Source organism: Stigmatopora nigra, chromosome 5 (assembly GCF_051989575.1).
Source record: "Stigmatopora nigra isolate UIUO_SnigA chromosome 5, RoL_Snig_1.1, whole genome shotgun sequence".
In the NCBI taxonomy this organism is placed as follows: Eukaryota; Metazoa; Chordata; class Actinopteri; order Syngnathiformes; family Syngnathidae; genus Stigmatopora; species Stigmatopora nigra.
This window is the reverse complement of record NC_135512.1, coordinates 213,428-240,950: the sequence shown is the minus strand read 5'-3', so window position 1 is coordinate 240,950 and position 27,523 is coordinate 213,428. Positions and strand designations below refer to the sequence as shown.

Genomic DNA, 27,523 nt, shown 5'->3' with positions numbered 1-27,523 from the left:
ACCCTAATGAGGATAAAGTTCTTCAGAAAAATGGGTTGAGATGAGAACATGAAGGGAGCACACTTTTCTCTTCCCACGGAACTTGAAGGCAGCGCTATATTCTTTTTTTTTCCCGTGGAACCTGAAGGCAGCACTCTTCTTTCCCCGCCGAACATGAAGCCCAATTTTCTTCTCTCGCGGAACTTGAAGGCGGCACACTTTTCTCTTCCCACTGAACTTGAAGGCAGCAAAATTTTCTCTCTCCGCCGAACCCGAAAGCAGCACTCTTGTCATCCCGCGGGACATGAAGGAAGCCCAATTTTCCTCTTCTTGTGGAACACGAAGGCAGCACACTTTTCTCTTCCCACCGAACGTGAAGGCAGCACACACGGCTCTCTTCGCTGATTGGGCCGCCCCGCGTCACCACGGCAACGTGCTTTTCTAGAGCGATTTGCTCCAACTCGTTTTTCGGGTCGTCGTCGTTAATCCCAGCTAACGCGCTAGCATGCTATTGCGCGATGTCTATACGGCGACTCGCTGATCAATTTGGGGAAAAGCCGGCCGAAGCTTCCCGGGGTGGCGCGCGCGACACTTTGGACGCGCAATGGCGAGTTGAGGACAAAGTCGGCAACTTGTTGACGCCTACCTTAGCGGCTAGTCCGCCGTCGACAAGTTGACTTCCAGGATTTAGACGAACCCATGAACCACACGCTCGTTCTGTCCGCCTTGTTCGGCGTGACGGACGACGCCAGACCGCCGCTCGGAGCCGCAGAGTTTATCAAAGGTAAATATAATAACAAACTCCCCTCGCAATTTAAAAAAAAAATGGGACGAAAATAGTAGTTGAGGCGACTTTTGGGACTATTGAGCAACTTTTTGTTTTTAGCAGAAGTCACAGGACTCGATAAAAGTGGGCAAAGATGCCACCGTCCAAGATAAATAGTAAAGAAAGCATACAGACGATAATGTTCACGTCGAAAACGGCGTTTGCCCCGTTGACTGTTGGTGAGGAGCGTCTGTCTGTATTCTATTGTCTTGAAATGTATCGCACTCGATTCAATCATCGCCCAATTTGAATAAGATGACGTCAAACTTGAGGAGAAGTGATAGGGCATGCGAGGGATCCCATCCAAATGAGGACATTGACCCACGTCAAGAAACTCCAAACTGGGGGAGAAAAGCACGAGAGGAGCATTTCATGATGAAATGTGTCAGCGTTTGACTTCAAAACTGACAAGCGTAAAAGCGCGTCTATATGGCGATGCTCCATCTAAAAGGCCTTCTTTTGTTGTTTTTGTGCGGCAGAGCGTCTGTATTTTGCCACGTTACGAAGCAAACCCAAAAGCACGGCCAACACGCACTACTTCTGCACGGACGACGAGTTGGTCTACGAGAAGTAAGCCTCGGCCTCCCTCTGCTTTTATCGTGAAGGACGGCGCCCTAACCCCGACTTCCTCTCCGTCCCTTTGCCAGTTTCTACGCAGACTTTGGTCCTCTCAACTTGGCCATGTTGTACCGATACTGTTGCAAACTCAACAAGAAACTCAAGGTGAGGTGTAGTTTCCGTCGTCGTCGCCGCCGCCCTGCCGCGGAATGTCCACCCTCCGCCTCGGCACGCGCCAGACGCGCGGAAAATGGCGCGGAATGTCACGTGGGAAGCGATAGTGTTGATGTTTTGAATCTGGCTTGAAAAATATATGTGAAAGACAGCTTGTAGTGTCATTGCACCCGTTTGTTTGCGTCTGAACTTTATCCGCTTGGCGTTCGCCCGCAGTCGTTCACCCTGAGTCGCAAGCGCATCGTCCACTACAGCAGCTTCGACCAGAGGAAACGCTCCAACGCCGCCGTGCTCATCGGATGTTACGCGGTGAGTGAGTGAGTAAATGGGAGGGAGGGAGGGAGGCACGCAATCGGGCCACTCCCCCAAGGCGCTCAGCTCAGCGCCTTAACCTTGACTTCCCATGTGCGCGCACGGCAGGTCATCTACTTGAAGAAAACTCCGGAAGAGGCTTACAGAGCTTTGGTGTCTGGATCCAATGCCGCCTACCTGCCCTTCAGGTCAGCGGAAACACCAAAAGGGACACGCCGGGGGCTTAAGGGTGGCGGAGAAGAAGAAATTGCCGTCTGCTGGCTTTTCCCGGCCAGTGTTCCATCACCCGTGTCTGTGTGTGTGTGTGTGTAGGGACGCGTCCTTTGGGAAGTGCACCTACAACCTGGGCGTTCTGGACTGCCTGCAGGGTGTGGCCAAGGTCTGTATGACGGCGACACGGCTCACGTTGACCCGCAAGTTGACCTTTGTCCGCTCGCAGGCGCTCCAGCACGGCTTCTTCGACTTTGAGTCTTTCGACGTGGACGAGTACGAACATTACGAGGTGAGCCCGAGCCAGCCAGTCAGTCCAGTGCTTCATCCGTTTGTCGTGCTTCCTCCCTTTTTCTTCTTTTTTGGACTTTGCTTCGCACTTCCCGTTTGTGCAGCGCGTGGAGAACGGAGACCTCAACTGGATTGTTCCGGGGAAGCTTCTGGCTTTTAGCGGCCCCCACCCCAAAAGTAAAATCGAGAACGGTGGGTCCTTCCGACCCGGAAACGTCTGGCGTCAAGTCCCTCGGCCGCCGTCCGTCCTTTGACCTTTTTGTGTGGCGCGCAGGTTACCCGCTCCACGCCCCCGAGTCCTACTTCCCGTACTTCCGCGCGCACGACGTGGCCGGAGTGGTGCGGCTCAACAGCAAGATCTACGAGGCCGGTCGTTTCGCCGCCGCCGGATTCCGCCACTGGGACCTGTTCTTCGTGGACGGCGGCACGCCCAGCGACGTCATCACGCGACGCTTCCTGGCGCTTTGCGACACCACGCCGGGCGCCCTGGCCGTGCATTGCAAAGGTGAAAGAGACCGAGAGAGATTCCAACAACCGTCCTAATGTCTGTCCTTCCTTCCTCACGATGACCCCCCCCCCCCTTTTCCAGCCGGTCTGGGCAGGACGGGCACTCTGATTGGCTGCTATCTGATGAAGCATTATCGCTTCAAGGCGCCCGAAGCCATGGCCTGGATCCGGATCTGCAGGCCCGGCTCCGTGATTGGTCCTCAGCAGCACTTCCTGGAAGAGTGAGTCAATGTGGCTCCGCCCCCAAAATCACACATTCATTTTTTTATAAATGGATTAAAAGCCCTGAATATTCCGTTTTCATTGTGTGTGTGTGTGTTTTTTTTTCTCCTGAATTTCTTTGTATTCCCCCCAGGAAGCAAACGTGGCTTTGGTCGCTAGGTGAGCAGCAGCGCGCCCAGGGGTCAAAGTTCACCTTTGCCGTGGAGGACCAGCTGGTGTCCGGCGTGGAGCGCGTCAGCTTGAATGCCGGAGCGCGCTCTTCCTTTGGCTCGCACCAGGTACGGCGCGCCGCCGCCGCCGCGCCCACGTGAATGTCATCAAACATTTTGGCAGCCCAGTGGCATCTTTTTTGCTGTGTTTTTTTTTTCCCAGTCGGCGCCACAGCGCGACGGGAGCGAGCGCTCGCTTCCGACTCAGGGAGACAAGCTCCGAGCGTTGAAAGTGTCCCGCCCCCTCAGGCCCACCGCCGCCTCGGCCTCCTCCACCTTCAGGTAGGTGGCCATGTGTCTCCCTCCCAAAAAAAAAAGAAAGTGGCCACTCATGGTTGCCTTTCCCGGCGGCCGGGCCACACTCAATGATGCGGCGGGCCACATTTGGGCGCCCCCCCCCCGGGCCGCCACTTTGACAGCTGTGGGTGGTCAAAAGGATTCACGCCAGCGAGCGCGACTCTAATGTGTCCCGCCCGGATGAGTGCGGAGAGCAAAAAGCCCAAGTAAGCCAAATATGTCTCCCCCTCAAGAACGTGGACGGGCGCGGAGCCGGCGTCGTCTGGTTCCGGCTTGGTTCCGGCCTTCTCCGCTCCCGCCTCCGGCAAGAGGATCTCCCGCGGCGGGGCTTCTTCGTCGGCCGGCGGCGGCGGTGGCGGCGGCTCCAGGTCAGTCGCTAAATCGTATTCAACGGCTCCCCACCGGCTGGCTCCTCGCGACGGGTGGGCGCCCCCATCTTGAGAAGGGCAATATCGGGGCGCTGTAGTGCAATCGAATGTTGAATTTGCCCATTTTCTGACCTTCCAGCCGCTTGGGTCTGAACTGGAGCGCTTCCAGAAAGTCCAACGCACCCTGAGGGAAAGAAAAGGAGACCAGGGACCAGGACCGCGGACGCACGTCACCGCGGCTCCAAGTTGGACTTTGACAAGGCCCAAGGATCGAAAGCCTGGGAAGGTATTTTTGGATGGCAGCGCTGAAGGATCCCACTTTTCCACCTCCCTCCCTCCTTCTTTCTACCTCTTCCATCCATCCTCTTAGTTTTAGTCTGAATTTTGAGCACAAGACCAAAGGACAGCCTCAGTCAAGTGGACAGAGATAACCGTCAAAAGAATTTGATGGTCGGACACTCGCCCCGAGTCCGAAAATGATGAAACCACGTGGCGCAATTAGGCCTTCACGACCTTTTACGAGCCCACTGATCGCTGAAAGTGTATTTTTTCAGGGTGTCTGAATCGTTGATATTTTATGGGAAGAAATAAACGTATTTTTTACTAGGATGGCTATCACGATTCCAATTGAGTCCTGGCCTATCTTTGGGCCTCGTACTTAGAAGCTATTGGTGGAAAAAGGTCGAGAAAAATTCAAGTCAGGCCTGCCTGAGGAACGCCCCCCGAAGAGAAATGTCTCCCTCTAGTGGTATTCCCCATGTAGTGCAGTTTGGGACAGAAAGCAGGATGGCCCAAGGAGACCATCCAATAACTTCCAGCTCAATGCTAATGTTGTTTTTGGATCTAAATGAGTCTTTCCACTCCACATTTTAAAATGGCGTAGGTCGTCAAGGAAAGTTTTTGCAAGCCGTTCTTGAGAGATGAATTTGACCCATGTGGTACCCCATCGCTTGGGGTAGCAAGTCTTTTGGGTGTCGCCATGGCAACATTTGGTCCAATGCGCGACCCGTCCCGATCCCATCAGACTCCTCCCCCCGCGCGGCAGGTGCGCGGCAAGGATTTAATGCTTCCCTCTTGGCGGACGCCAAGTGGGTCAGTGGCTGGTCTCCCCGCGACGACATGGGCCTGCTCAGCTTCCTGTCGGCGGCCAAAGAACGGGCCGACAAGTTCCTCAACGAGAAGAACCTGGTCACCGACTTCCTGGGGAAAGTGGAGGAGAAGACCGGGATCAAGAAGAAGATCCTGGCTCTAGGTACAAACAAAGTTTGCGTGCTTGCGTGCGTGCGTGCGTGCGTGCGTGCAAGAGGATGGCCTTAATCTTCTGAAGACCAACCAGGTGGTACCGTCATCTCATGCTAAGCTAACACAATAGCTAATACAGTGCCACTAAATCGTGCAGCTTTTTAATTGATGGTGGCCGTGCTAATCCGCTTTAGCTGGAAAGCTAGTGAGATTGCTGAGATAAATTATCATTTGACGTTTATTGTATTTTTGTTCTTTTTTTTCCCCCTCAACCTGTCAGGCGCCGTTTCTGTGACGGGTTTCTACCTGGTCTACGGATACGGCGCCTCGCTGCTCTGCAACCTGATCGGTTTCGTGTACCCGGCGTATTACTCGTGAGTTCCGCGCCGTCCTCCGCTACCCGCATTCCGTTGCCCGCTGGCTGGCCCCACCCAATAGGACGTCTGGTACCAGACTGACACACTTTGGTTTCAGAGTAAAAGCCATCGAGAGTAGCAACAAAGAAGATGACACCAAATGGCTGACCTACTGGGTGGTCTACGGAGTCTTCAGTCTGGGAGAGTTCTTCTCGGACATTTTCCTCTACTGGTTCCCCTTCTACTACGCCTTCAAGGTGACCGCCGTCACGTCCAGGCGGCCCGGACCGGCCCGGACTGGCCCGGGTCTCCAACCCGCGGTAACTTCTTCCCGCGGTAACTTCTTCCCGCCCGCCCCGTTCCTCCACGACAGTGCATGTTCCTGTTGTGGTGCATGGCTCCCGTGGCGTGGAACGGATCGCAGGTCCTCTACGACCGGGTGGTCCGCCCCCTTTTCCTGCGCCACGAAGCCGCCGTGGACAACATGGTCAGCGACCTCAGCGGCAAGGCCATGAGCGCGGCGGAGAACCTCACGAGAGAAGGTACTAGACCCGCGAGGGGGCTCAGACCACCAGGGTCCAGAGTCCCCGGAGTGTCGGCAAAATCAACCAACCAACCGCCGAAAGTTGTATTTGTTACATCTGTGCACGCATTTGACCAAGTAGCAAATGAAAAGCTTCGCCCAATGATGCAAGAATTGATGTCATTTCTACACGTGGCCATTTTAGGGTCTTCCCCAGAAGTCGTTGTCCATTTCTTGGCTTTGTCTTTGTCTTCTGTTCAGTTTTGTCCAGTCTGGTGAAGAACAAAGCCCTGGTGTCGCCCGAAACTAAAAGTCTGCCCAGTACCAGTACGAGTGGAGAAAGTTCTGGCGGGAAGCAAAAGGCGGGGGAGGAGCCAGAGGTACGTCCGTAGGGTGCAAAGTTGTCCCCCGGGAATGCCGCCGGTCGGCGTTCTGATTCCTTTGAATTATGCCCGCAGCCCCGTCGACCTTTCCTGGGTTAAGCGGCAGGTGAGCCCCAAACTTTCTGTAGCGATTCACCGAGCTGCGTGCTAGTTAGCTAGCTAGCTAGAGTGTCACGTCACATGCGAGGGTTAACGTTAGTGTTGCGCCGATTCAACGCGAAAATGAGATCGTGGGCGAAGTAACATAGGAATATTTACTTTTCAAGATGCAGTTTTCTCACATGATGCCGCCCTACCCAAGATGGCCGTCGGCGACCCACACCGCAGTTGGATCTGGATGATTTTCCAGTGTATTTTTTCATTGTTTTTTTTGTTTTGTTTTGGTTGTCCTTTAGTTCTCTTTTGTAAAAATAAGTCAACAAGTGAAGTCTTCAAAATATATTAACATTTTTATTCACATATTTTAAATGTATGCATTCATTTATCCAGCCATGACGACAAATCCTGGAAATTTTGAATCACTTTTTAATCCACATATGAACTGAATGTTTCATTTTCTCTCTCTATGAATGAATTAAAAAAACTACAGGTTGGACTCCTGTTTCCCAGAGAAGGGCCTTCATTTTCCGCAAGACCTACAAAATAAGAGCTGGTGATGTGCACTATTTGGTTTCTTTTGTTTTCTAAAGCCGGCAGTGGATGTGCACCCTCTCCTTTTCCGGTGAGGTCGTGTTCGCTCACTAAACAAGCACGCAGAGAAGGGATAATAAACACCGCCACACGACAACATGAGCCCGACAGGTCAGTAATAAACGTTCTTTTTGTATTAATTCCTCCCTAGCTTTTCAACTTTCGTGGTCATTCCCGACATTTTCGAGCGCGAAAAAACGCCGGTTAGCCGGCGAGCTAGTTGCTAGGGCTAGCTATCCCAATCAATGCGGAAAGGGGGAGGAAACTGTGGAGCTTAATCTTCTTGGAGCTAACGTTTGACACACTGTTATGTTAGTCCCACGCCGATCGATAAAATAGGAAGATGGGAATAAAGTCATTCATTCATAATATTACGGGGTCAAAGTCGTAATAGCAGAAAACTCGAGTCGTCATTCTATTTGAAGGCACCTCATGTTAGCCAAATGTACGCAACAGAAAACAAGACGAAAATAAGGAAGCGTCCTCAATTTGCCTTCAAAAGCGATCCAAAATCAGAAAGAATCAAAAAGTACACAACGGGAAATGACGCCAGGGAGTGCTCCAAAAGGTTTACGTTCATTTGTGACCCTTGAAAGGAAGTATCTTGTTGAAAATGGCTCACTTTTTTTCTCTTCCAATTGACCATAAACAGGAAATGGAATGTGCTAAGATCCCAAATTAACCACATTTTTGAAATGCCCCCAAATGGCTCGCTTCCTGTTGATTTGAGGTTACTTCCCGTCCATTTATAACCCATTTGGACAAGTTTTTTTTTTTTTTGTTGACGGGTGGCTCGCAGTCGCAACGGGATCCGATGTCTCGTCCACGGCTTGTTGCGACTGCCGAGTACGGACCGAATAAATGAGAATGTAATGGAGTCATTTGTTTTCAGGTGAGGCGCCGTTGGGCGTGGTGTGCCCGACCAACCGCCTGCGATGGGACCTGAGCCCCGAGCAGATTGGCAAGATGGCCGAGCGGCTGATGGCCGACACCAAGAAGGTGTACGACGTGGTGGGGGCGCTGGACCTGGCCGCCGTCACCTTCCAGAACACCGTCAAGGCGCTGGCCGACGTGGAAGTGGACTACACCGGTATGTCCGCCTCCAAAGTTGCATTTAAAAAATATATATTTGACAAGATGATTTTTTTTGACACTGGTGACGTAAACAATGGCTGAAAACGAATAGGAAATCCCATGTAAATGCACCAGAATCAACAGAAAGTGATCTGTCCAATGCCCTTTATACAGAAAATGCCCCCAAATCAATGGGCAGTCACTGGAAAAGTAGTCACCGGAAAAAGGATCCCAGAATTGACAGGAAGGCAAATGACGGACAGACGGCCGCCACCGCCAGCGCCCCAGTGGCTCTTCGCCGCCCCGCCCCGGTGACTCTTTTGTCCGGCGTTGTGGAGCCGAGTCGGCGTTATGCCGCGCCAGACAGAGCTTTGGACAAAAAGAAGCCGGCCACAATAAAGCTCTGCCGCAATCCCCGAGTCACGCGCTCGTCGTATACAATAGGTTGGCCGTCGCCAACATTCCCAAAAACCAAGCCCTTGAAAATGGAAGCCTTTATCGCTACTTCAAACGAGCCGCTCCGTTGACTTGAATGTTCTTTTCCTTTTTTTCTTCTTTTAACAACCCTGACACAATATGGCCGACAAGGGCTAACGCTGAGTCCACGCGTAGCTCTATAAACGTCATTGTCAATTTTTACAAGGCCAAAGCCATATACTACAGTCATTCCCGCATGATTGATTCTTCACGTGGGCCAAAGGACCATTTTAGATAGAATATTGACATTTTGTTTTTTTTTATAAATGGATGAAAAGAACTGGATCAAAAGTCCTGAATATTCCATTTTTTGTAAAGATCTAAAGCAAATGTTTACTTCAGCTTCTTTTCTTAGTAAGGGAAAATCTCATATTAGGTGGTTTTGGCCCCCGGGCCGCCACTTTGACACCTGCCATGTCCATTTTTTTTTTCTTTTCATTTTTTGCTCTTTTTTTTTTTGTTTGTCCTGTCCTTTTCCCAGTGGAGCGAAACATCCTGGACTTCCCTCAGCACGTCTCCCCGTGCAAAGAAGTGCGAGCGGCCAGCACGGAGGCCGACAAGCGTCTGTCCGAGTTTGACGTGGAGATGAGCATGAGGGAGGACGTCTACCTGCGTATCGTGGCCTTGCAGCAGGTTTTTTCCCCCGTCCATCCCCTTTGGCTCCCCCCGTCAATCACTTCCCGTCCCATTTTTGGACGGCGCCCCTCCCCTTCAGAAGGTGACGGACGGCGCCGACCTGCCGGCCGAGTCCCGCCGCTACATGGAGCGCCTCCTAAAGTTGGGTCGGAGGAACGGCCTCCATCTTTCCAAGGAAAAGCAAGAGGTGAGTGTGAAGAGGACGGACGGATGGACGGACGGACGGTGGACCAACGTGGCTTTTTTGTGTGCCTTCAGGAGATCAAGAGCATCAAGAAGACCTTGAGCAACGTGTGCATCGACTTCAACAAGAACTTGAACGAGGACACCACCAGTCTGAGCTTCAGCCGGGAGGAACTGGGTAGGTTACATCTCCTCCATCTTCTATTTCCTTCTGGACTTCATTCTTCTTCTTGTTCTTGCCAGGCGGCTTGCCCGAAGACTTTTTGAGCTCGCTGGACAAAGAGGGCGAGGAGCTGAAAGTCACCCTGAAGTACCCTCACTACTTCCCCACCATGAAGAAATGCTTTGTGCCGGAAACCCGAAAGAAGCTGGAGTTGGCCTTCAACTCTCGTTGCAAGGAGGTGCTGTCTCCACGGCTCTCCTCCTCCTCCTCCTCCTCTTGCCTTTCTGCGCTTCACCTCCTCCTTCCACTCGGCTTGCAGGAGAACTCGGCCATCTTGAAGCAGATGGTGGAACTGCGAGCGCGCAAATGTTCTCTTCTGGGCTTCGGCACCCACGCCGATTTTGTCCTGGAGATGAACATGGCCAAGTCTGCCAAGCAGGTGGCCTCTTTCCTGGGTGAGGACTCTGTCCCTTTCTTTCTCCCTTCCTCCCTCCCTCGCCTCGTGGCGTTCCATCCCGTCCCGGAACTCGTGGTTCTTCTCCCCCCCCCCAGAGGAACTGTCCCGCAAGCTGAAGCCGCTGGGCGAGCAAGAGCGCTCCTTCCTCCTCAAGCTGAAGGAGGAGGAGTGCCAGAAGAGAGGTCTGCCCTTCGACGGCCGACTCCACGCCTGGGACACGCGCTACTTCATGACGCAGGTGAGCCCCGGGTGGTCTTCCTTCCTGGAAGTGGGCCAAACGGAATCATGCCAACACCGGCGGCGGCGGCGGCGCCGTCATTCTTGTTCCTCCTCCTCCTCCTCCTCCTTTGGCCACGTCAGGTGGAGGAGACCCAATTTGCCGTGGACCAGAACCTCCTGAAGGAGTACTTCCCCATGGACGTGGTGACCCGGGGTCTCCTGGACATCTACCAGGAGCTGCTGGGCCTGAGCTTTGAGCTGCTGGACCACGCCCCCACGTGGCACCCCGACGTCAAGGTCTACTCGGTGAAGGACGCCGAGCGGGGATGGGCGGTGGGACAGTTCTACCTGGACCTCTACCCCAGGTGAGCACGGGAGAAGGGGGAGCCAGCCCGAGGGAAGTTCCCTCCCACCGGTGGCTCACCGTCCCACTCCCAACAGGGAGGGCAAGTACGGCCACGCGGCGTGCTTCGGCCTCCAGCCCGGCTGCCTGCTGAGCGACGGGCGGCGCCAGGCGTCGGTGGCGGCCATGGTGGCCAACTTCAGCAAGCCCACGGCGGGCGCCCCCTCGCTGCTGCAGCACGACGAGGTGGAGACTTACTTTCACGAGTTTGGACACGTCATGCATCAACTGTGCGCTCAGGTTAGGCGGGCGGGCGGGCGGGAAGGGCTGACCAACAACGGATCCGACCAACGGATCATCCCCTTTGGCGTCTCTGCAGGCCGACTACGCCATGTTCAGCGGCACCCACGTGGAGCGGGACTTTGTGGAGGCGCCGTCGCAGATGTTGGAGAACTGGGTGTGGGAGAAGGAACCCCTGCGCAGGATGTCCAAACACTACCAGAGCGGACTGCCCATCCCCGAGGAGCTCCTGGAGAAGCTCATCAAGTCTCGGCTGGCTAACACGGGTGGGCGCGCGTCTTTTTGCCGCTATCTGCGGCCATTGGCGTTAATGCTAACGCCGGCTTTTTTTTTTTTTTTGCTGCAGGGCTCTTCAACCTGAGGCAGATCGTTCTGGCCAAGGTGGACCAGGCGCTGCACACCCGCGGCGGCCTGGACCCGGCCGAGGAGTACGCTCGTCTCTGCCGGGAGATCTTGGGGATCCCCGCTTCTCCGGGTTAGCGGCCCCCCCGGTCCCGGGACGCGCCGCCGGCCGCTACCGCTAACGGCGCTCCCTCCCGCAGGCACCAACATGCCGGCCACCTTCGGCCACCTGTCGGACGGTTACGACGCGCAGTACTACGGCTACCTGTGGAGCGAGGTCTTCTCCATGGACATGTTCTACGCCCGCTTCAAGCGAGAAGGGATCATGAACCCCAAGGTCAGTCACGGGGGATTTTAGCACGGGAATCGAGAGCCCGCCCTCTCGGCTTGACCCCAACGCCGCCTCTGTGACTTACGCGCCCGTCGCAGGTGGGCGTGGACTACAGGAAGTGCATCCTGGCTCCCGGCGGCTCGGTGGACGCGGCGGACATGCTGAGGAAATTTCTGGGGCGCCAACCCGAGCAGGAAGCCTTCCTGCTCAGCAAGGGACTGGCCTCGGAAGTGCAGGCGGGAACGCCTTGCCCCTGCTGAGAGCCGACGGCGGGAACGCCTTGCCCCCGCCGAGAGCCCGACGGCGGCGGAATCCACGCCTGAGCTAAGCTTCTTGACTCATTAAAAAGTCTTTTCACTGCACATCCCTTTGGCTTTTTTTCCTTTTCTTTATTGATTCCCATCGGAATCGTTCGGATCCATTTAAGGCAGCTTGGGGGGGGGGGCACTGTCTGTCATCCAGTTTGCTTTCCATAGCTCCTCCCTCCACCGCCACACCCGGATCATATCACGGAGATGCTTACGAAGATTACGGACAGCCCGTCGACCCGTCGCTTGAGGAAGGAGATACGGAAAGCACGCCGGATGACGGACAGACGGGCTCGGACTCGGATCCTCATTGACAAATGGACTTTGAACGTTTTAGTACGCAGACGGGACGGCGGGCGTCTCGCAGATGAAGGCGTGCCGCCGCGCGTCCGAGCGGCAGTCGGCGGACGTCCATCGCCGCGGGTGAGACGCCAGGAAACAGGACCACCCGGTGCGCTGGCCGGTGGTGGTGGTGGTGGTGGTGGCGGCTCCTCCCATCCAAAAGGGCTTCCCGCCGCCAAACTTCCAGAGCCAGCGCAGCTGGCGTCCGGAGCGGACGCTGGCCAGGGCGCCCCCGGTGGACCTGCGTGGCAGACGCAATTTCCGGAAGAGGACACAACGGAGGACACGGCTTTGGACGCGGCCGGCTTACAGGAGAGAGCAGGCGCGCCGGGCGCCGGCCCAGCTGCCCGGGGACGAGGCGGCCAGGTAACAGCGCCCCTTGTGGCCGCTCCAGCCGTCTGGGCAAGTGGTCCTCTGAACAACGGCGAGCGACGGCGGCGAGGGAAAGAAAGAAAGAAAGGCGGCTTGGAGATGGGGGGCCGGGAAGAGAAGAGTCGGATGTGAGGCGCCCTACTTTTCTGGCCACCTCTCGGCGGGGAGTCCTCCTCCGCGCCGCCTTTGCCGCCGCCGGGCGCCGGTCCTCCTCCAGCCGCAGGGACGTCAGGCTGTGGAACTGGATCAGAACGGTTCTTCAAGGGTCGCTACCAACTGAAACTTAACCTGGCCAATCTACTTCAGTTTCTCGATTGTTGTCCTTTTTTTTTGGTTCCAGGATGGAATCCCTTTCCTCCAGGTTGCTTTTGGACGGCGTTGGCGCTTACCGTCCAAACTTTGCCCACTCCCGGCGGGGCCGCCTGACAATATACAAGATGGCCACTTTCAATATTTTGGAGCCCTTCCAAAAGAAGGCGCTCGGCTTACTTACCTCTGGTCCGGCGGGGGCGCTCTCTCGCCGCCGCGGCGGCGCCACCCCGGCCGTCGTCGTCGTCGCCGCCCCCGCCGCCGGCTGGTCATCTAAGAAGGCTTCGCGGCCCGGAACGTCGCCGCGGGGAGGGTAAGCGCTCTCCCACAAAAGCTCCGCCTCCACCTCCAGGACGCCGTTGTCTTCCTTCGGGGGACTCCCGGTGATGGCCGGAGGAGGGGGTGATGTGGCCAGAGGAAGAGGTGGCGGAGGAGGGGGAGGGGCCTCCTCCTTTGCGCCCATGTCACACTTTCCTGATGAATGAATGAGATGTGAAACAAATAGTTGGGATTAAAAAAAACTCACTGGTGAATTTAGCTTGTTTTAATTCTGAGCAGGAGAAAAAGTCACAAATTCAGTCCAAAAAGAACTCTACATGGACATTTTGGATGAAAAACAACAAAGCCTTACGATACTATGTCTTTTTGGTACGAAAAAAAGCCCTTACTATACTAATAGTTTTAACAGACAAAACAATAAACTTACTTTTGGGAGCCTGTGGTCCAGTGAATAAGTCATTGGCCTCCCTCCCTCCTTCCCTCCCACCTCTGTGGACCTGGGTTCAAATCCTGCTTTGCCCTACTTACCTAATATTTCCCACTTGAAGATACCATAAAGTACTAAGTATCATCTGGGAGTCAAAAGAGTTAAGGCAACAAATACTACAATCTCATTCTGGGGAGTGGTGGCCCAGTGGATAAGTCATCAGTCTGCCACCTCTGTGGTCCTCGGTTCAATTCTGAGCGCATGCAAAGATTTTCCCACTATTATTCAGTTCAAAGAATAAGTATTGATGGCTAAGTGTCTAAGTGTTCAGTGGTGGATGAAGCATTTTGTCCAAAAAATGACTAAGTGTTTCACCCCGTTTCCTTGGATAAAATGTTTCAACACCTATGTACAAGTGGGGCACGAGTTGGTGTAGTGGGTTGCACACTCGCCTTTGCACCGAGAGAACGTGAGTTCGCTTCCCGGACCAGGCAAGCGGTCGAGGGTCGGCCGAAGGCCGACCCGAGAACGCCTTGTGCACAGACAGCTCCATCAAGTGTCTTCCGAACTGCCGAAGGCAGTTCGGAATATAACCTTTTACTGAAAAGTATGACAAAGTGTTTAATATAAATTAAAAAGGTTTTTCTTTTTTTTCCTTATTCCATTTTCAGTGGTTTCAGCCAAAGGACGACAGCGGGAATCGTACCCAGGTCTCCCAGACAGGAGTCCTGTGCACTAACCTCTGCGCCAACCAGGTGGCTACACTTTCCTCTGTCATCATTTGACTTTCTTGAGTACAAGTCCACAGAAACAATTAAGGGAAAATGATGTGTCCCAACCGGGATTCGAACCCAGGTGACCCCAACGAGAGTCCGGTGACTTAACCTCTGCGCCAACCAAGTGGCTACACTTTCCTATGAAATCATTTGCTGGTCTTGACTACAAGAAACAGAAACAACTAAGTGGGAAAAAGTGTCCCAACCGGGATTTGAACCCAAGTCTCCCAGACGAGAGACACGTGACTTAACCTCTACACCACAGTGACCTTGCTTTACCCTCGAGCAGGGACGCCTAATCTAGAAAATGAATGAACAATCTTCTATTTAAAAAGATATACGTCTTACTATACTGTGTGGTTTAGAAAACCACTGTGTGGTATAGAAAGGCCTTTTTCTTGAAAAAAACGACCATGTTTAGCAAGGCATTTTTGTGCGCATTTTGGGCTGAGGTGACTGACCTCCCCTGGGGTCCAGGATCAGCACCCGGGCCGAGGTGACGCGTCCCAGGACGGCGTTGTGGGGTCGGCTCAGCTCCACGCTCAGGTCCTCGTCGTTCTCCTCCAGGCCGTCGGCCCGCGGGTAAACGCTCCAGGTTTTGCGCCCCACGCCTGCGGGCCAAACGGCGCCGTCACCCCCGGCGGAACGGCGCCACGCCATCCCCGGCCGGCCGAAGCCCGTCTCACCCGGATCGAACTGGACCAAGGAGGCCGTGCTGTGCGTAAAGTCCCGGGCCGCCTTGGCCGTGCCGTCTCGGACCTGCGCCGAGGGGCGTTGTCACCCACCCGCTTGGACGGCGGCGGCGGAGGCCATCACCTACCCGGACGGCGGCGGAGGCCATCACCTACCCGGACGGCGGCGGAGGCCATCACCTACCCGGACGGCCACGTAGGCCGGCTCGGCGCTGGCGCCGCTCCGCAGCAGCGGGATCTCCAGGGCGCCGGCCGTCTCGCAGATCCGGAAGCTTTGGGCCGCCAGCTGGATGCGGGACCAGGACACCGTCAGCCTGCGTCCAGATGGCCCATTTCAGGTCTCCGCCATCACAGAGCCAAGCTCCATTTTTCCCCCCAATCAAAGACGACTTACGTTTGCGGCGGGGCGGCGTTCCCCGCCGGGTCGCTCAGGCCAAAGACGAAGCCGTCTTCCGTCACGTGGCCGTCGGCGGGAAGCACAAAGACCAGCGAGCGGCTCTCCACGTCTCTTTGCGTGAAACGTCCCCTCACGTAGGCTCCTGGAAAGTCAAAGGAGATGCCGGTAAAAAAAAAAAAAAAAACGCTGGCCGACGCTTCCAATGGGGGCGACGGCCGTCGCGATGGCCATCGCACCGGTGCGCACGTTCTCCAAGTGGCCGTAGGTGGGCGGCTTCAGGACGGTGAAGATCAACTGGTCGGACGGCGCGCGATCGTCCGCCGCGCGCAGGTGTTTGGACGTGACGAAGACGGCGTAGCGGCCGTCGCTCAGCCGGACCACTTCGCTGGGGCGCCCCAACGCCGTCAGGACGGGCGGCGTCCGGTCCACGGGCTCTACCTGTCGGCGACAACGGGAGGTTACCAACGGGAGGTGACCTGGAAAAGAACCCCATAAAGGACGTCAATGTAGTGTGACGCATTTTCCGTTGGATTGGAGAATGAGAGGACGTCAAACTAATTCCTTCCCTGTTTTCCTTTCTTTGACGCCCTCGCGTGGTCAGAGAGAGCAGTGCACTCCTCTTTTCGTCTGCTTTAGAGGGCAAACTCTAAATAGCCTATCTTCAATGGGAACTCACGTGGATGTGAAAGACGGCCTCCACCGTCCGCAGCTGCCCGAATCTCAAGTAGCCCGGGTTGCGTCCGTCCCCGGGCAGGAAGGCGAAGGCGTCGTCCCGAGGCGGGCCGGCCTCCGCTTCGTGCCGGTACGCCAGGTGGCCCCCGTCCACGTCGGCCTGGGAGAAGGCGGCGCCGGCAGCGCTGGCGTTCAGGGGGTTGACGGCGACGGCGACGGTGTTTGGGGGATCCGCGGAAGGGCCGGCGTTCAGGGGGACGCCGCGCAGCAGCAGGCGACCGAAGCGCGGCGCCCGAATCAGCCGAAAGAGCAGCTCGGAGGGCGGGGTTTCGGCGTCGCTCAGCTGCAGGTGACGCCACGTGATGGGCGCCGTGCCTCCCTGGGCCACGCCCATGCCCTCGTTGCTTTCCAAGGTCGCGGGCACGCGGTCCACCGCCACCACCGTCACCTGGACCGTGCCGGACTGCTGCTGCTCGCCGTTGCTCACCGTCAAGCTGAAAAGAAGAGAGGAAAGAAAAGAGTTGGAGGTAAAATACAGACACATTCATCTGCATCCATACATATTTATGTTCATGAACCCATAAAAGGGCAAAAACGTCCACTTGATTTCATGTGGGCCGGACCATTTTAGGCAGGATATTCATATATTATTTGGATTATAAGAACTGGATCAAATATTCAGTTTTTTATCGATATAAAACTGGTTTTACATCTAATAATCATTTGTTTCCATTTCAAATGGAAACAATCTTTCAAAAATTAGATTCAATATTAAAGTGGAAAATCGAAAATATTTTTAAATATTTACTTTTGACCTAAACTCCCCCCACCCCAAAAATGGATCAAAAAATTGCAATGATGGATTTAAAAAGGGGAAAATCTGTAAATATAGCCCCCCCCCTCGCTCACCTGAAGGAGTCGCCGCTGTCCCCGCGTCCGTTGTCGTGCGCGTAGCAGACGCGCCGCGCCGCCACGTCCATCTGCGTGAAGGAGAGCAGCGGCACGCCGGGCCGCGCCAGCCGGTGCAGCAGGCCGTGGCGCGGCGCCGTGGTCACGGCGTAGAGCAGCCGGTCGGGACGCCCGACGCCGTCCCGGGCCCGCAGGCAGTCCGTGTCCAGGACCGCTCTCCCGCCCTGGGCCACGCGTAGCGGCCCGATCTGCAGAGAGACGTCGCCTGCACGCCGAGCGAGCGGGCCGCGGGCGGGCGGGCGGGCGATCGCCGCGTCAATAATTCATCCTTCCGGAAGGCCCCGAGGCACGCCGCTTGGCCCGACTGGCCGGGCGGCGTGCCTTCGCCGCAGACATCAATAAGAGATGAGACGGCGGCGCCGGCCTGCCAAGACGCCGTGTCGGGCGGACGCGCCGCCACGCGGGAAACAAAAGAGGAAGCGCGGCGGCGGCGGACAAAAAACAAGCAAAAAACAAAAGGAAGCATAATGGTAAAATGGTGGCGTGAGGCCTTCCGTCACGGAAACCACTCGACGACGTCCAATGTGTCGGAAACGGAAGGGTCGGTCGGTGGGAAAGCCCATCTCCCAAAGTGCATCTCGCCGCCAACCCTTGGCTTGAAATGGACGGGACGTCTATCTGGGCCAATTGGAGAAACCAGCCGTGAAAATGAATTGGCTTTGCCCCTGCCAACATGGCCGCCCGCCTGCCCCCGGGCCATTTTGCTAGGGGCAAACAAAGCTCTTTTCACGCTCCTGCCAGGCCAGCCACTAGATGTCCAATCCATTCCGAGAGGGAGGCCCATTCATCGGCTGCCAACTCTCCCCCCCCCCCTTTCAAACCAATTGGACGTCTCACACAGCTAACGAGGTGAAATAAGCTTCGCGTTGGAGCGTGTCGCCCCTGCCAAGATGGCCGCCTCGAGGCAGAGTGCGCGCGCCAAAAGCCTTTTTTTTAAAAACATTTTTACGACAAATCATCCATCAATTCCATCTGTTTACTGACCGGCGTAGGGCGCGTGGATGGTGATGTTGAAAAGGTGGGCGGGGCTCGGGTGCCGGAGGTCGCTCAGGCCGAAGCCGAAGCCGTCGTGACCCCGGGCGTGGGCCCAGGCCGCGTAGCTCAGCCGGTTCTCGTCCACGTCGTCCTGAGTGAAGTTGTGACCCGCCTCCAGCTCCCTTTGGCCCGCCCCCTCCTAAAAAGATGGCCGCCAGAGGTCGGATGGCGTTCCCGCCGAGGCCCGGCGGCCGGCCGGCCCTACCTTCAGGTGGAGTTTCCCCAAACGGGGCGCGGCGTCCAGCAGGTAGAAGAGCGCGGCGGGCGGCGTGTCGGCGTCCTCGGCTCGCAGGACCGCGGCGGAGATGACCCGACGGGCCCCCGGCTCCACCTCCACGCCGGCGTTCCTGGAAGTCAAAGAGAGAGGTCTGCTGTGGATCAATTGCTAGCTAGCTAGCTATTATTTCCGTGCTAATGGATGGATTTGGAAATCAATATCCTAATATTGCTTTGGACTAATGGACATTGTCAGATTGTGGCCCCTCCCCCTTGACGTTATAAGTCAAAGCTGACTTTTTGGACTTTTTCAATGAGGAAAAACAAAGCCAGGCGGAGACGACGGAGCATCTGGACGCCACGTTCACGGCGACAGCGGCTCGTGGGAGCCCTCGGGGGCTCCGGCGTCCCGCGCTGGTGTCGGGCCGGCTCGGCTTGGGTGAGTGGGTGGGGGCGGGGCCCGCGTATTGTCCGGGGGCCAAACGACACGACAAAGCGTCTGTCTGCGTCCTGAGTCGGAAGTAAAACGGGTGGCCCCTACAGTCCGTGCGTAAGCCCGCCCACCCGCACGGCGCTCCGTCCCTCCGTCCCCTCACTGCGCGTTTGTTCCGCTTTCCCGGGCCCGACATGCGGTGCCGGCACCCCCGTCCGCGGGGCCGGCCAGCCAGTCAAGGATGCAAATTCCCAAATCAGTCATTGGAACGAAAGGAAGCTTGGCGCCGAAGCCACCCGCCACATGTTCCTTTGTCCCAAATGCCCGGCCGGCCCCCCAAAAAAAGACGGCGTTTTCCCGCTGACGACAGCCGCGCTTGACTCGGAGCCAAAAGGCACGTGGAAAGGAAACGCGTGAGACCGGGACGGGACGCACAGGAGGGAAGCAGAGAGAAACGAATAGGAAGTCGGCCCAAAGTTGACAAACAAGTTAGCCACCAAGCAACGGCGTAGAGGCACCCCGAAAGCCAAAGACCACAAAGGACGCCGCCCACCCAAGCCAAAAGACGGCCCATTCCTCTCCGCTAGCTTCCACGGGACCACGTACTCGACAAGGCGGGGCGGGTGGTCGTCCACCGGCAGCACGCCGATGGCGGCGGCGGCGTGGAGCGAGTGGACGCCGTCCGACAGGCGCAGGGCCAGTCGGTCCTCCGGGCTCTCCGAGTCGTCGTGGCGGTAGCAGAGTGTCAGACCTGCCGAAAGAAGGGCCCGTCAAATCAAAAGGCCCACAACACACGTACGTGGCCTTCCCCACGTACCGTCCCGCAACTGGCGCAAGGTGAAGGAGGAGCCGGCCGGCAGGGGGTGGCCCGCCTCGCCGGCCGTCAGGGCGCCGTGCTCCGGCACCCCCGTCAGGGTGAAGGTCAGCTCGTCCGGCGGGGCGTCCAAGTCCCAGGCGTCCAAAAGGGCCGGCGTCAACTCTCGCGCCCCGCCCTCCTTCACCTGAAGCACACAGAAACCGGGATAGTGGGCGTCTCCGTCCAACGGTCACCTGCCTTTGCGCCACCGGACTGACGGTAAAGTCGGCCAGGCGGAGACGGGGCTCCTCGTCGTTGACGGGCCGGACCAGGACGGCGAGGGGGACGGAGGCGGAGCGGTGCGGCCCGTCGCTCACGCTGATCAGCAGGCGGTCCTGGGTGGGCTCCGCCCCCCGGTGCCGCGACTGCACGTAGTTGATGGAGCCCGACGTCAGCTCCGTCCAAGTGAAGCGTTCTGCCAAAAAAAAAGCTAATAATAAACACAGAGCTGTAGCTATCTAGCTAGCTATCTAGCGAGCTAGCTGTCAAAAAGCTACTACCTATGGGTATTCCGGCGTTGCTCTTCTCGTATCCCGGCGTGGGTTGAACGTTCTCCAGGAAGCCGTGCAGAGGTTCGGCGTCCAGGTGAAAGGTCAACTCCTCGGGAGCGCTGTCGGCGTCCCGGGCCCCCAGGAGGCCCCCGCAAAGACACGCCCGGGAACCCTCGTCCACCGCCAGTACCGAGGCTCCTGCGTGCAGTTTCAAATGGACGGCTAATCTTCCGCACGTCCTATCCACCACCACCATGTCGGCGCTACTTTGTTAGCAACTTAGCGCTACGACGACGACCACGTCGGCGCTACTTTGTTAGCAACTTAGCGCTACGACGACTGGAACGACGCCGGGACATTTCAGCTCACCCAAAATGACGGCGGGAACTTTGTTGTTGACGGGAAGTAGCGTGACGTTCAGGTGGTAGACGGGAAGCGCGCCGTGCAGCGGGACGGGCGGCGCGTCCCCGGGGCAACACACGTCGCCGGCTCCCGCCTCGCCGTCCGAGATGATGAGCGTGAGCGTGTCCACCACGGGGGCGGGGCCGATCTCCTCACCTGAAGGCCGTGACGGGAAGTTACCCTAACCCTGAAGCTAGCTAGCTCAATTGTGTTAGCCAAAGCAACTCACCGGCGTGAACGTAGAAGACGTGACCTCGCAGGAGGTCTCGCTGCGAGAATTTGTCCACGGGAATCCCCGCCCGCCGCAGATGGCCGCCGAGGGGCCGGCGCGCCAGCACGTAGCTCAGCCGCTCGTCGTCGCCGTCGTCGTCGTCGTCGCTGGCCGCCAGGTAGTCGGCCGTCAGCTGCACGCGGCCGCCCTCCGGGCAACGCAGATCGCCGCGGAGGCCCGGGCCCAGACGCGGGGGCTGGTCGTTGACGGGGACCACCTGAAAAGACAACGGGGACCAGAGGTGGTCAAAACATCCCACCCGTTCTCTCCACCGTGGGAGGGACGGCGGCAAATTCCCGCCACTTCCGATGGACCGGACTTCTACGTAAGTCAGAAAGCCATCGCGCCATCGAACGTCCATTTCCGGAAGCGCTCCTCGTTCTTTGCCGGTGGCCATCTTGGGTGTGGCCACCCACGGAAGACTATCTGTGAGTCGACGGCCGGGAGGATTTACTTGAACCGGGAGGTCCACCAGAACGCCGTTGACGCCGTCCGTCACTCGCAGCCCGACGTCGTCCTCGGTGGTCTCCGAGTCGTCGTGGAGGTACCTGCCACGGCGTTATTGGCGGCTGGCGTTATTGGCGGGACCCCGTGTCGTTGGCCTCACCTAACGGCGCGTTCCTTCAGATCGGCCAGCGTAAAAACCCGCAGGCTCCGCCCACGCAGCTCCAGGCGGCCGTGGCGCGCCGGGCGCTCCAGCTCCACCCGCAGGTGGTGCGCCAGGGTGTCGCGGTCCCGCACCCGTAGGTGCTCCTCCGTCACAAAGGCCCAGCCGCCTTCTTCCACGCGCAGAAGATTGCTAAACGCCTGAAAAGGGGCGTTGACTCGTCGGCCGCCACGCCAAAAACGCCGTCATCGTCAACCGGAAAATCCCGTGTCCGCACCTCTGGCGGCTGGTCGTCCACCGGCGTGACGCTGATGTTGAAGAGGAGGTCCGTCACGGCGCCGCCGCCGCGGTGGTCGCCCACCGAGAAGACAAATTGGACGGCCAGCGGGTCCGGTCCGATGTCCTCCACCGGCGGCATGTAAGCCACCTTCAGGTGGTCCACGGCGTGCTGCGCGCAACACGCCGCAAAAAACACGGTCACGGAGGGCGCCGGGGCTCGCCTCGGCGGTGGGCCCGGCCACCTGCGTGAAGGACTTGAGCGCCGGCGTCAGCGGGTCCCGCCCCAGGGCGGAGCCATCCACGTAGAAGAGACGACCCGCGTCCATCAAGCTGCGCCGGCAAAGAAAAGACAGGGTGAACGTGAGCAAACATCATGTTAGCCTCAACGTTAGCCAATGCTCATTTAGCCACGTTAACTTGTGATCATTAACCACGTTAGTGACGATAATGTAAGCAAAGTTAAGATTGGTAAGCGAAACAAATGTTCATGCAGTTAGCGCAGTTAACGCTAGCAGAGTTTACGCTAGCAGAGTTAAGGCTAGCATAGTTAAGGCTACTTGCGTTAGCTGTCGTCAACGTTAGCCGGCGTTACCCGGGATTTCCAGGGCCGAAGCAGGGCCGGGTGACGGTGTAGGTGAGGTCGCTGTGCGGGTGTTCGGCGTGGCTGAAGTGCAGGTGTGCGCGGGTGATGTACGCCACTTGGGTCTCCTTCAGGGTCAGGTGTCGCACGCTTCCGGGCGCCTCCGCCGGAAGCTGGTCCTCCACCGGGAAAACGCTCACCGCCACCGTCTGGACGCAGTAAGGTTTAGTCGCCCACCGCCCCTCCCGTCAATGGGCCACGTTCGCTCACGTAAGGCGGCGACAGGTTGGGCGGGCTCTGGCCGTCGGACAAGGTCACGTCGAAGGAGTCCCGGAAGATCTCTTCTCCGGAGTGCCGGTAGAAGATGAGGCCCCGAGTCAGCTCGCGTTGGACGAACACGCTCACCGGGACGCCTGAACACTCACACGGCAGTATTTTAGACATTGATGCGTATTCAAATAGTATATACATATTTCAATAGCACCAATAAAAAGCTCAAACGGCTAAGAAATTCGTCAACGGCGAGCCATTTCAAAGTATTCGATCCGTCAAGTTGAGGCCGGCACCCTGTGGCAAGATGGCCGCCGAGAGCTTCACCTACAGCCAAAGTGGAGTGTGACGGCGCGCCATCCGCCGCTCACTCACCCGGATCTCGGAGCGAGGTCCTCTTCAGGATGCGCCCGGCCCTGGGCGGGACGTCCACCCGGAAGAGGATGCGCCCGTCGTCCGAGTCCAGGTCGGAGGCCAGGAGCGTGGAGGGCTCCAGCCGCAGGGCGCCGCCCTCGGCCACCTCCAGGGCCACGTTGTTGACCAGGAAGGGCGGCGCGTCGTCCCGGGGAAGGATGCGGATGGGGAAGCTGTGGCGGAGGCTGTGGCGCCCGTCGCCGATGCGGAAAACCACGCGGTCGCTGGTGCTGTCGCTGTCCGAGTGGTGGTAGAGCACCGCCCCTTCGCGCAGGTCGCGCACCGTGAAGGTGAACGACTTGGCGCCTGGAAGAAAACCACAACACATTCCATTTTGAGGGCTGCATTTTTGGATGATTTGGAGAGCAAATACCGAGGCGGAAAAAGCCTTTGGACTAGCGGCGGCGTTGTCGTCCACGCTGGCCACTTTGATTCAGTTAGCGAGCGCCGCAAAGGCGGGCCGGCGCGTCGGGACCGGCGCCGAGCACGACAGAAGGCCAAGATCACGTGACAGATTGCGAAGGGAGACGTCGCCGGCCGCAAACTCATTAGCGGCGGCGTCCGGGGGACGGGAGGGGGCGGGGACCGCCCGCTAATTGGGCCCGAAGGCGCGCCCACACCGCCGTCGCCGCCATCGCCGCCGGTTCCTTTTCCACAAGGCCGCCTTGGCAACGCTGTCGAAGGACGCCGTCCAATTTGGGGAAGCCATAGTAAACAAAGTTTTGGAAGTAAAAGTGGCGGTTAACTGTGGCCAATTGATTACACAGAGAATGGCTTCCATGTGCCTCAAATCATTTGTAAAGCTCGTAAGGCACTCATGATTTCATTTCAATGCCAACGCATTGACTTTGATGGGAACGTGGCCCGAGGCGGCCATCTTTGTAGGGGCAGCAGCTAGGCCTTGTCACCATTTTGCCGTCCATTTCAATGTATTTTTGTCCACATCCAATCCATTTGTAGCCGTAAGCTAGCAACGAATGCACCTTTGTTGTCCTGCCCTCCCGCTTCAAACCCATCGGACATCTATCGCCGTCCGCGGTCGCCGCCGAGTGCGTTTAACGGTGATCTCCAAACAAGTCATCATTCTGACTATTCTCAAAAATGTCATTCCATTCAATTCAAAATGGAAGCGCTATCTGTCAGCGGCCAAGGAGTTAACGAAAACAAGCCAGCGTACGCAGCCGGGGGGAAAAAATAAAAAGCGACAACGCCACGGGTGTGTTGGTAATTAATCCCTCAGGTGAGTTGGACGGACGGCCAGGTAGGCAAGCGTCCAATTGGCCGAAGGCATTGGACGCGGGACAAGGGCTCCGCCCCCGGGAGGCCTGACAAAAGTTGAGGCGCTAAAGTTTGGGAAAAAAAATAATTCAACTCCGGCCATGACGTGGCCACGACGAGGGACGTCCACGAGGAAGAGGAGGACGAAGAGGAGAACGCTGCCTTCCGGCTTTTAGCTTAGCGTGTGCCTAGCGTGCACGTCAAGCCACGGCAATCTAACCTCTGACGCTGAGGGTGCCGTGCGCGGGCCCGTCCACGGCCACCAAGGAGACGGAATCCTCGTTGTCGTCGTGGTCCACGATCTGCAGCTCCTCCCAGGTGATGGCTCGCGATTGGCCCTCCAGCAGGTCCAGCCCTGAGCGGGACGCCGCGACCGTCACGGGAGGGCGGCGGCGGCGGCGGACGCAAGGACCCCCCGGCTCCCTACCCCTGTTCCAAGAGACCCGCGGCGCGTCGGTCTCCGCCGGCCGGATGGACACGTGCAGCGCGATGGCTGCGCTGCTGGCGTTCCTCTCGTCCACGGCCCGGAACTCCATCTGGGATTGGACCCGAGCGGCGCCGTTTACGGCCGTTTACGGTCGTTTACGGTCGTCCAATTCCTCCGGTCAATGCCGGGACCCACCTGAAAGTTGTCCCGTGCGGGCCGACTGGCGTTGGGGGGCTGGTAGGCCACCTTGAGGTCCCGCAAGTCGGACCAGAGGAAGGAACCCGCCGGGTCGCCGCGCCCGTCCAGGTGGGTGAGGAAGCCCCGGGGCGGCGGCGCGCTCACGCGGAACAGCAGGCCCTCTCTGGGGGTCTCGGGGTCTTGGGCGTCCAGGGCGGCGGTGGTGACGGGCGTCAGGACGAACTGGTCCACTTCCAGCAAGAGGGACGCCGACAAGGCGGCCCGTGGCGGCTGGTTGGGCGCCGCCCCCGCGATCCGCACCGGCAACCACAGAGTCTGTGCCTGGATAAATGAAAAGAAAAATGAAAAGAGTTACATTGGCAACCACAGAGTCTGTGCCTGGATAAATGAAAAAAGAGTTACATTGGATATCATCCGATATTGCAAAATGTACAGTCAGACTAAAAATGGTGATATATTTGATTTTTTTGACCTCCAGCAGATCCCTGCTATCCGGCTGCCGCAGTTCCACGCTGATGACCACGTAGTCCAGGTCGGGCGAGGGCGGACTCAGGTGCTGGTACCTGATGCCCAAGGTCAGGAAGTCCTGGCAGCTGGCCTTCAGGAAGCCCGCCTCCTTGGCGCCGCGCGCGCAGCCTCGGTTTCCCGGGCACGGCGCCGCCTCGCGACCTGAGTCGGACCAAAAATGCCCTCTTTGAGAATCCGGGCCACCCCCCCTTTCCGGGACGCGCACCTTTCCTTTGGACGTCGTCGTTCCCGAAGACCAGCCGACCGGCGACGGGCGCCCCGGGAACGTCCAGCGCCCGCACGGCGCACGCCGCCTCCCCCGGGATCCGGAGGCGGACCACCGAGTGGTCGATGGCGTTGGACAGGGCGTAGAAGCGCGGGACCTCCAGAGGGGAGGACCCCAACTCGGCCAGCCCCCCCGGCGGGGGCTCCGTCACGCGCACGTGCAGCGCCGCCCGCTCCGTCCTGGTGCGGGACGGGCCCAACCTGCCGTCGGTTGGGGAAGTAGGGAGGAGGAAGGGAGGGTAAGGGAAGCCGCCATTTCTCACCCCCCCTCCCCCCTAACTAAAAAGTGTCCGTAACGAACCAGTAAATGCGAAGCAAAACCCGATCGGTGTCCAGCAGAGGACTTCCGTTGTGTCGGTATGCCACTTCCTCCGGCAGGAAGTTACAGTCAAATACCTGACGACAAAGTCCAAATAGTTAGCGGGAAATATACAGGAAGTGACCGGAAGTTGCCCAAAAGCAAAGGCCAATTGGAAATAAAAGAACAGGAAGTCAAAGGTAAACAGGAAGTTACCCAAAAGTCAAAAGGAAGTGAGTCAAAGGTAAACCGGAAGTGGCCCAAAAGTAAAGAGGAAGGAGCCAACCCATCAAACAAGGGCGGAGCAAACAGAACCGACCTGAGGCGTGAGCCGTCCCACGCGCTGCGTCATGGGCTCGTGGAGGACCACCTCCACCTTGCAGTGGGCGTCGGCTTCTGCTCGGGCGTCGGGCCACGCCCGGAAGCTCAGCTGCTCCCTCTGGAGGAAGACGGAGCGTCCCCGAGCCACCTCCACCACGCCCGCGTCCGCCTCCCCCGTGGCGGCCGGCCGTGACAGGGCCAGCAGGAAGAGGGCCACGGCGGCGGCCATCGCGTAAGCCCGATCTTCCTAGAGAAGAAGAAGAAGAAGAAGAAGAAGAAGACGTTTGAAAAAAAACATCTGCTCCATCCATTAGTCGGCCAGATCCCGTCCAAAATGAAATAAGAGGTCGGCCAATCGTCGGGAAGGGAGGGAGCCAACATGAACAGGAAGTAACAGGGAATAGCCCAAGATGAGCGGGAAGTGATGCAAGAAGGCTGTCAAATCAGCAGGAAATGAGGTGGCCCTACAATCATGTCATTGGGTTGTCATGGAGCAAATGGAAAGACTTTTTGGCCAAACGGATGGGACATCTATGGCCGCCCTCCCACTTCAAACGGATCGACCGGCCAAAAAAAACGACCACGGCAAGTCTCGTGACTGGAAGCGGCCCTAAAACGCCACGCCGCACTTCAGTGGCCCGCGCTCACCTCGGCCTTCTTTTTCGCCGTCTTCTCGTCCCTCAGTCCGCTCCGTTCCCAGCCGCTCCGTGGGAAAGCCGACCCTCCGATCCGTCCGAGAGCAGAGCGCCGTTGCTTGCTCCGTATGTGGGAAGCAAAACGCAGACAGGAAGTGAGAGCTGAGGATTTGGACTTTTACAAGCGCCACCTACACGGGAGCCCCCAACCCCCGCTTAATGACCCCACCATAACCGCTAGCTAAGGCCCCCGCCCCCCTTGGAGCCCTCCCGCATTCCACCTTTGTCTGTTTGAGCGTTTAAGTCGACGACTGACGACGGACGGGCGGGCGGGCGTCCAAAGCGTCTGCATGGAGGCGGGAACCGACCAGGGTTGCCTCTGCCACTCGCTTCTCAAAGCTTTCAACTTGGAAAGTCCACTCACTCTCCGTCGTTCATTTGACGGAGAAATTGTGAAAAGTCCCTTTGGGAGGAGTGGCCAACATCACGCTTTGATTGACGGTCG

The 27,523-nt window shown here is 57.6% G+C and overlaps 4 protein-coding genes across 5 annotated transcripts; 3 read left to right on the top strand and 1 right to left on the bottom strand.

Annotated features, from left to right (window-relative positions):
• Window positions 1-211: 211 nt before the first annotated feature.
• On the top strand, window positions 212-4,562 carry cdc14ab (cell division cycle 14Ab). Its single transcript, XM_077716289.1, has 14 exons — window positions 212-763; window positions 1,285-1,375; window positions 1,453-1,528; window positions 1,754-1,846; window positions 1,958-2,037; window positions 2,162-2,228; window positions 2,289-2,351; window positions 2,455-2,542; window positions 2,625-2,855; window positions 2,940-3,078; window positions 3,213-3,357; window positions 3,452-3,570; window positions 3,819-3,953; window positions 4,093-4,562. The coding sequence occupies exons 1-14, from the start codon at window positions 679-681 to the stop codon at window positions 4,139-4,141; spliced, it is 1,461 nt and encodes a 486-aa protein (XP_077572415.1). The 5' UTR covers window positions 212-678; the 3' UTR covers window positions 4,142-4,562.
• Window positions 4,563-4,995: 433 nt separating this feature from the next.
• On the top strand, window positions 4,996-6,918 carry LOC144196508 (receptor expression-enhancing protein 6-like). The gene is made up of 7 exons (XM_077716739.1): window positions 4,996-5,205; window positions 5,476-5,569; window positions 5,670-5,808; window positions 5,925-6,093; window positions 6,336-6,454; window positions 6,533-6,563; window positions 6,724-6,918. Exons 1-6 carry the CDS (start codon window positions 5,073-5,075, stop codon window positions 6,554-6,556), a joined length of 678 nt encoding a protein of 225 aa, XP_077572865.1. The 5' UTR covers window positions 4,996-5,072; the 3' UTR covers window positions 6,557-6,563; window positions 6,724-6,918.
• A 190-nt stretch (window positions 6,919-7,108) lies between these two features.
• Window positions 7,109-12,034, top strand: thop1 (thimet oligopeptidase 1). Its single transcript, XM_077716738.1, has 14 exons — window positions 7,109-7,258; window positions 8,040-8,237; window positions 9,180-9,331; window positions 9,414-9,521; window positions 9,593-9,695; window positions 9,761-9,918; window positions 10,000-10,135; window positions 10,233-10,375; window positions 10,498-10,721; window positions 10,798-10,999; window positions 11,079-11,265; window positions 11,346-11,474; window positions 11,542-11,678; window positions 11,771-12,034. Exons 1-14 carry the CDS (start codon window positions 7,246-7,248, stop codon window positions 11,930-11,932), a joined length of 2,052 nt encoding a protein of 683 aa, XP_077572864.1. The 5' UTR covers window positions 7,109-7,245; the 3' UTR covers window positions 11,933-12,034.
• Window positions 12,035-12,049: 15 nt separating this feature from the next.
• On the bottom strand, window positions 12,050-27,456 carry frem1b (Fras1 related extracellular matrix 1b). Of its 2 annotated transcripts, XM_077716737.1 has the most exons (35): window positions 27,032-27,456; window positions 26,382-26,630; window positions 26,066-26,160; window positions 25,706-25,965; window positions 25,445-25,641; window positions 24,970-25,293; window positions 24,775-24,883; window positions 24,568-24,702; window positions 23,031-23,375; window positions 22,656-22,798; window positions 22,398-22,594; window positions 22,048-22,135; window positions 21,804-21,974; window positions 21,527-21,726; window positions 21,374-21,467; window positions 20,878-21,136; window positions 20,616-20,804; window positions 20,256-20,444; window positions 19,974-20,170; window positions 19,717-19,900; window positions 19,506-19,650; window positions 18,456-18,597; window positions 18,200-18,389; window positions 17,156-17,420; window positions 16,251-16,740; window positions 15,811-16,012; window positions 15,572-15,716; window positions 15,362-15,491; window positions 15,172-15,244; window positions 14,947-15,096; window positions 13,188-13,477; window positions 13,084-13,116; window positions 12,837-12,935; window positions 12,633-12,736; window positions 12,050-12,563 (listed from the first exon to the last, which is right to left on the bottom strand). In XM_077716737.1, exons 2-35 carry the CDS (start codon window positions 26,610-26,612, stop codon window positions 12,314-12,316), a joined length of 6,315 nt encoding a protein of 2,104 aa, XP_077572863.1. In that variant the 5' UTR covers window positions 26,613-26,630; window positions 27,032-27,456; the 3' UTR covers window positions 12,050-12,313. The 2 variants fall into 2 exon arrangements, with proteins under 2 accessions (XP_077572863.1, XP_077572862.1); XM_077716736.1 differs by having other exon boundaries at window positions 12,633-12,935.
• Between the last annotated feature and the right edge of the window lie 67 nt (window positions 27,457-27,523).

Excerpts from the sequence above, each read along its gene's own strand:
- LOC144196508 (XM_077716739.1), top strand. The coding sequence starts at position 5,073 with ATGGGCCTGCTCAGCTTCCTGTCGGCGGCCAAAGAACGGGCCGACAAG. Across the intron at positions 6,094-6,335 it reads GGAGAACCTCACGAGAGAAG|TTTTGTCCAGTCTGGTGAAG; the intron begins GTACTAGACCCG and ends TCTTCTGTTCAG. Across the intron at positions 6,455-6,532 it reads AGGCGGGGGAGGAGCCAGAG|CCCCGTCGACCTTTCCTGGG; the intron begins GTACGTCCGTAG and ends TTATGCCCGCAG.
- cdc14ab (XM_077716289.1), top strand. The coding sequence starts at position 679 with ATGAACCACACGCTCGTTCTGTCCGCCTTGTTCGGCGTGACGGACGAC. Across the intron at positions 764-1,284 it reads AGCCGCAGAGTTTATCAAAG|AGCGTCTGTATTTTGCCACG; the intron begins GTAAATATAATA and ends TTTGTGCGGCAG. Across the intron at positions 3,954-4,092 it reads GGCGGTGGCGGCGGCTCCAG|CCGCTTGGGTCTGAACTGGA; the intron begins GTCAGTCGCTAA and ends CTGACCTTCCAG.
- frem1b (XM_077716736.1), bottom strand. The coding sequence starts at position 26,612 with ATGGCCGCCGCCGTGGCCCTCTTCCTGCTGGCCCTGTCACGGCCGGCC. Across the intron at positions 21,727-21,803 it reads TGGACGACCAGCCGCCAGAG|GCGTTTAGCAATCTTCTGCG; the intron begins GTGCGGACACGG and ends GCCCCTTTTCAG. Across the intron at positions 21,137-21,373 it reads TGGTGGACCTCCCGGTTCAA|GTGGTCCCCGTCAACGACCA; the intron begins GTAAATCCTCCC and ends TTGTCTTTTCAG.
- thop1 (XM_077716738.1), top strand. Across the intron at positions 10,722-10,797 it reads TACCTGGACCTCTACCCCAG|GGAGGGCAAGTACGGCCACG; the intron begins GTGAGCACGGGA and ends CACTCCCAACAG. Across the intron at positions 11,266-11,345 it reads GTCTCGGCTGGCTAACACGG|GGCTCTTCAACCTGAGGCAG; the intron begins GTGGGCGCGCGT and ends TTTTTGCTGCAG.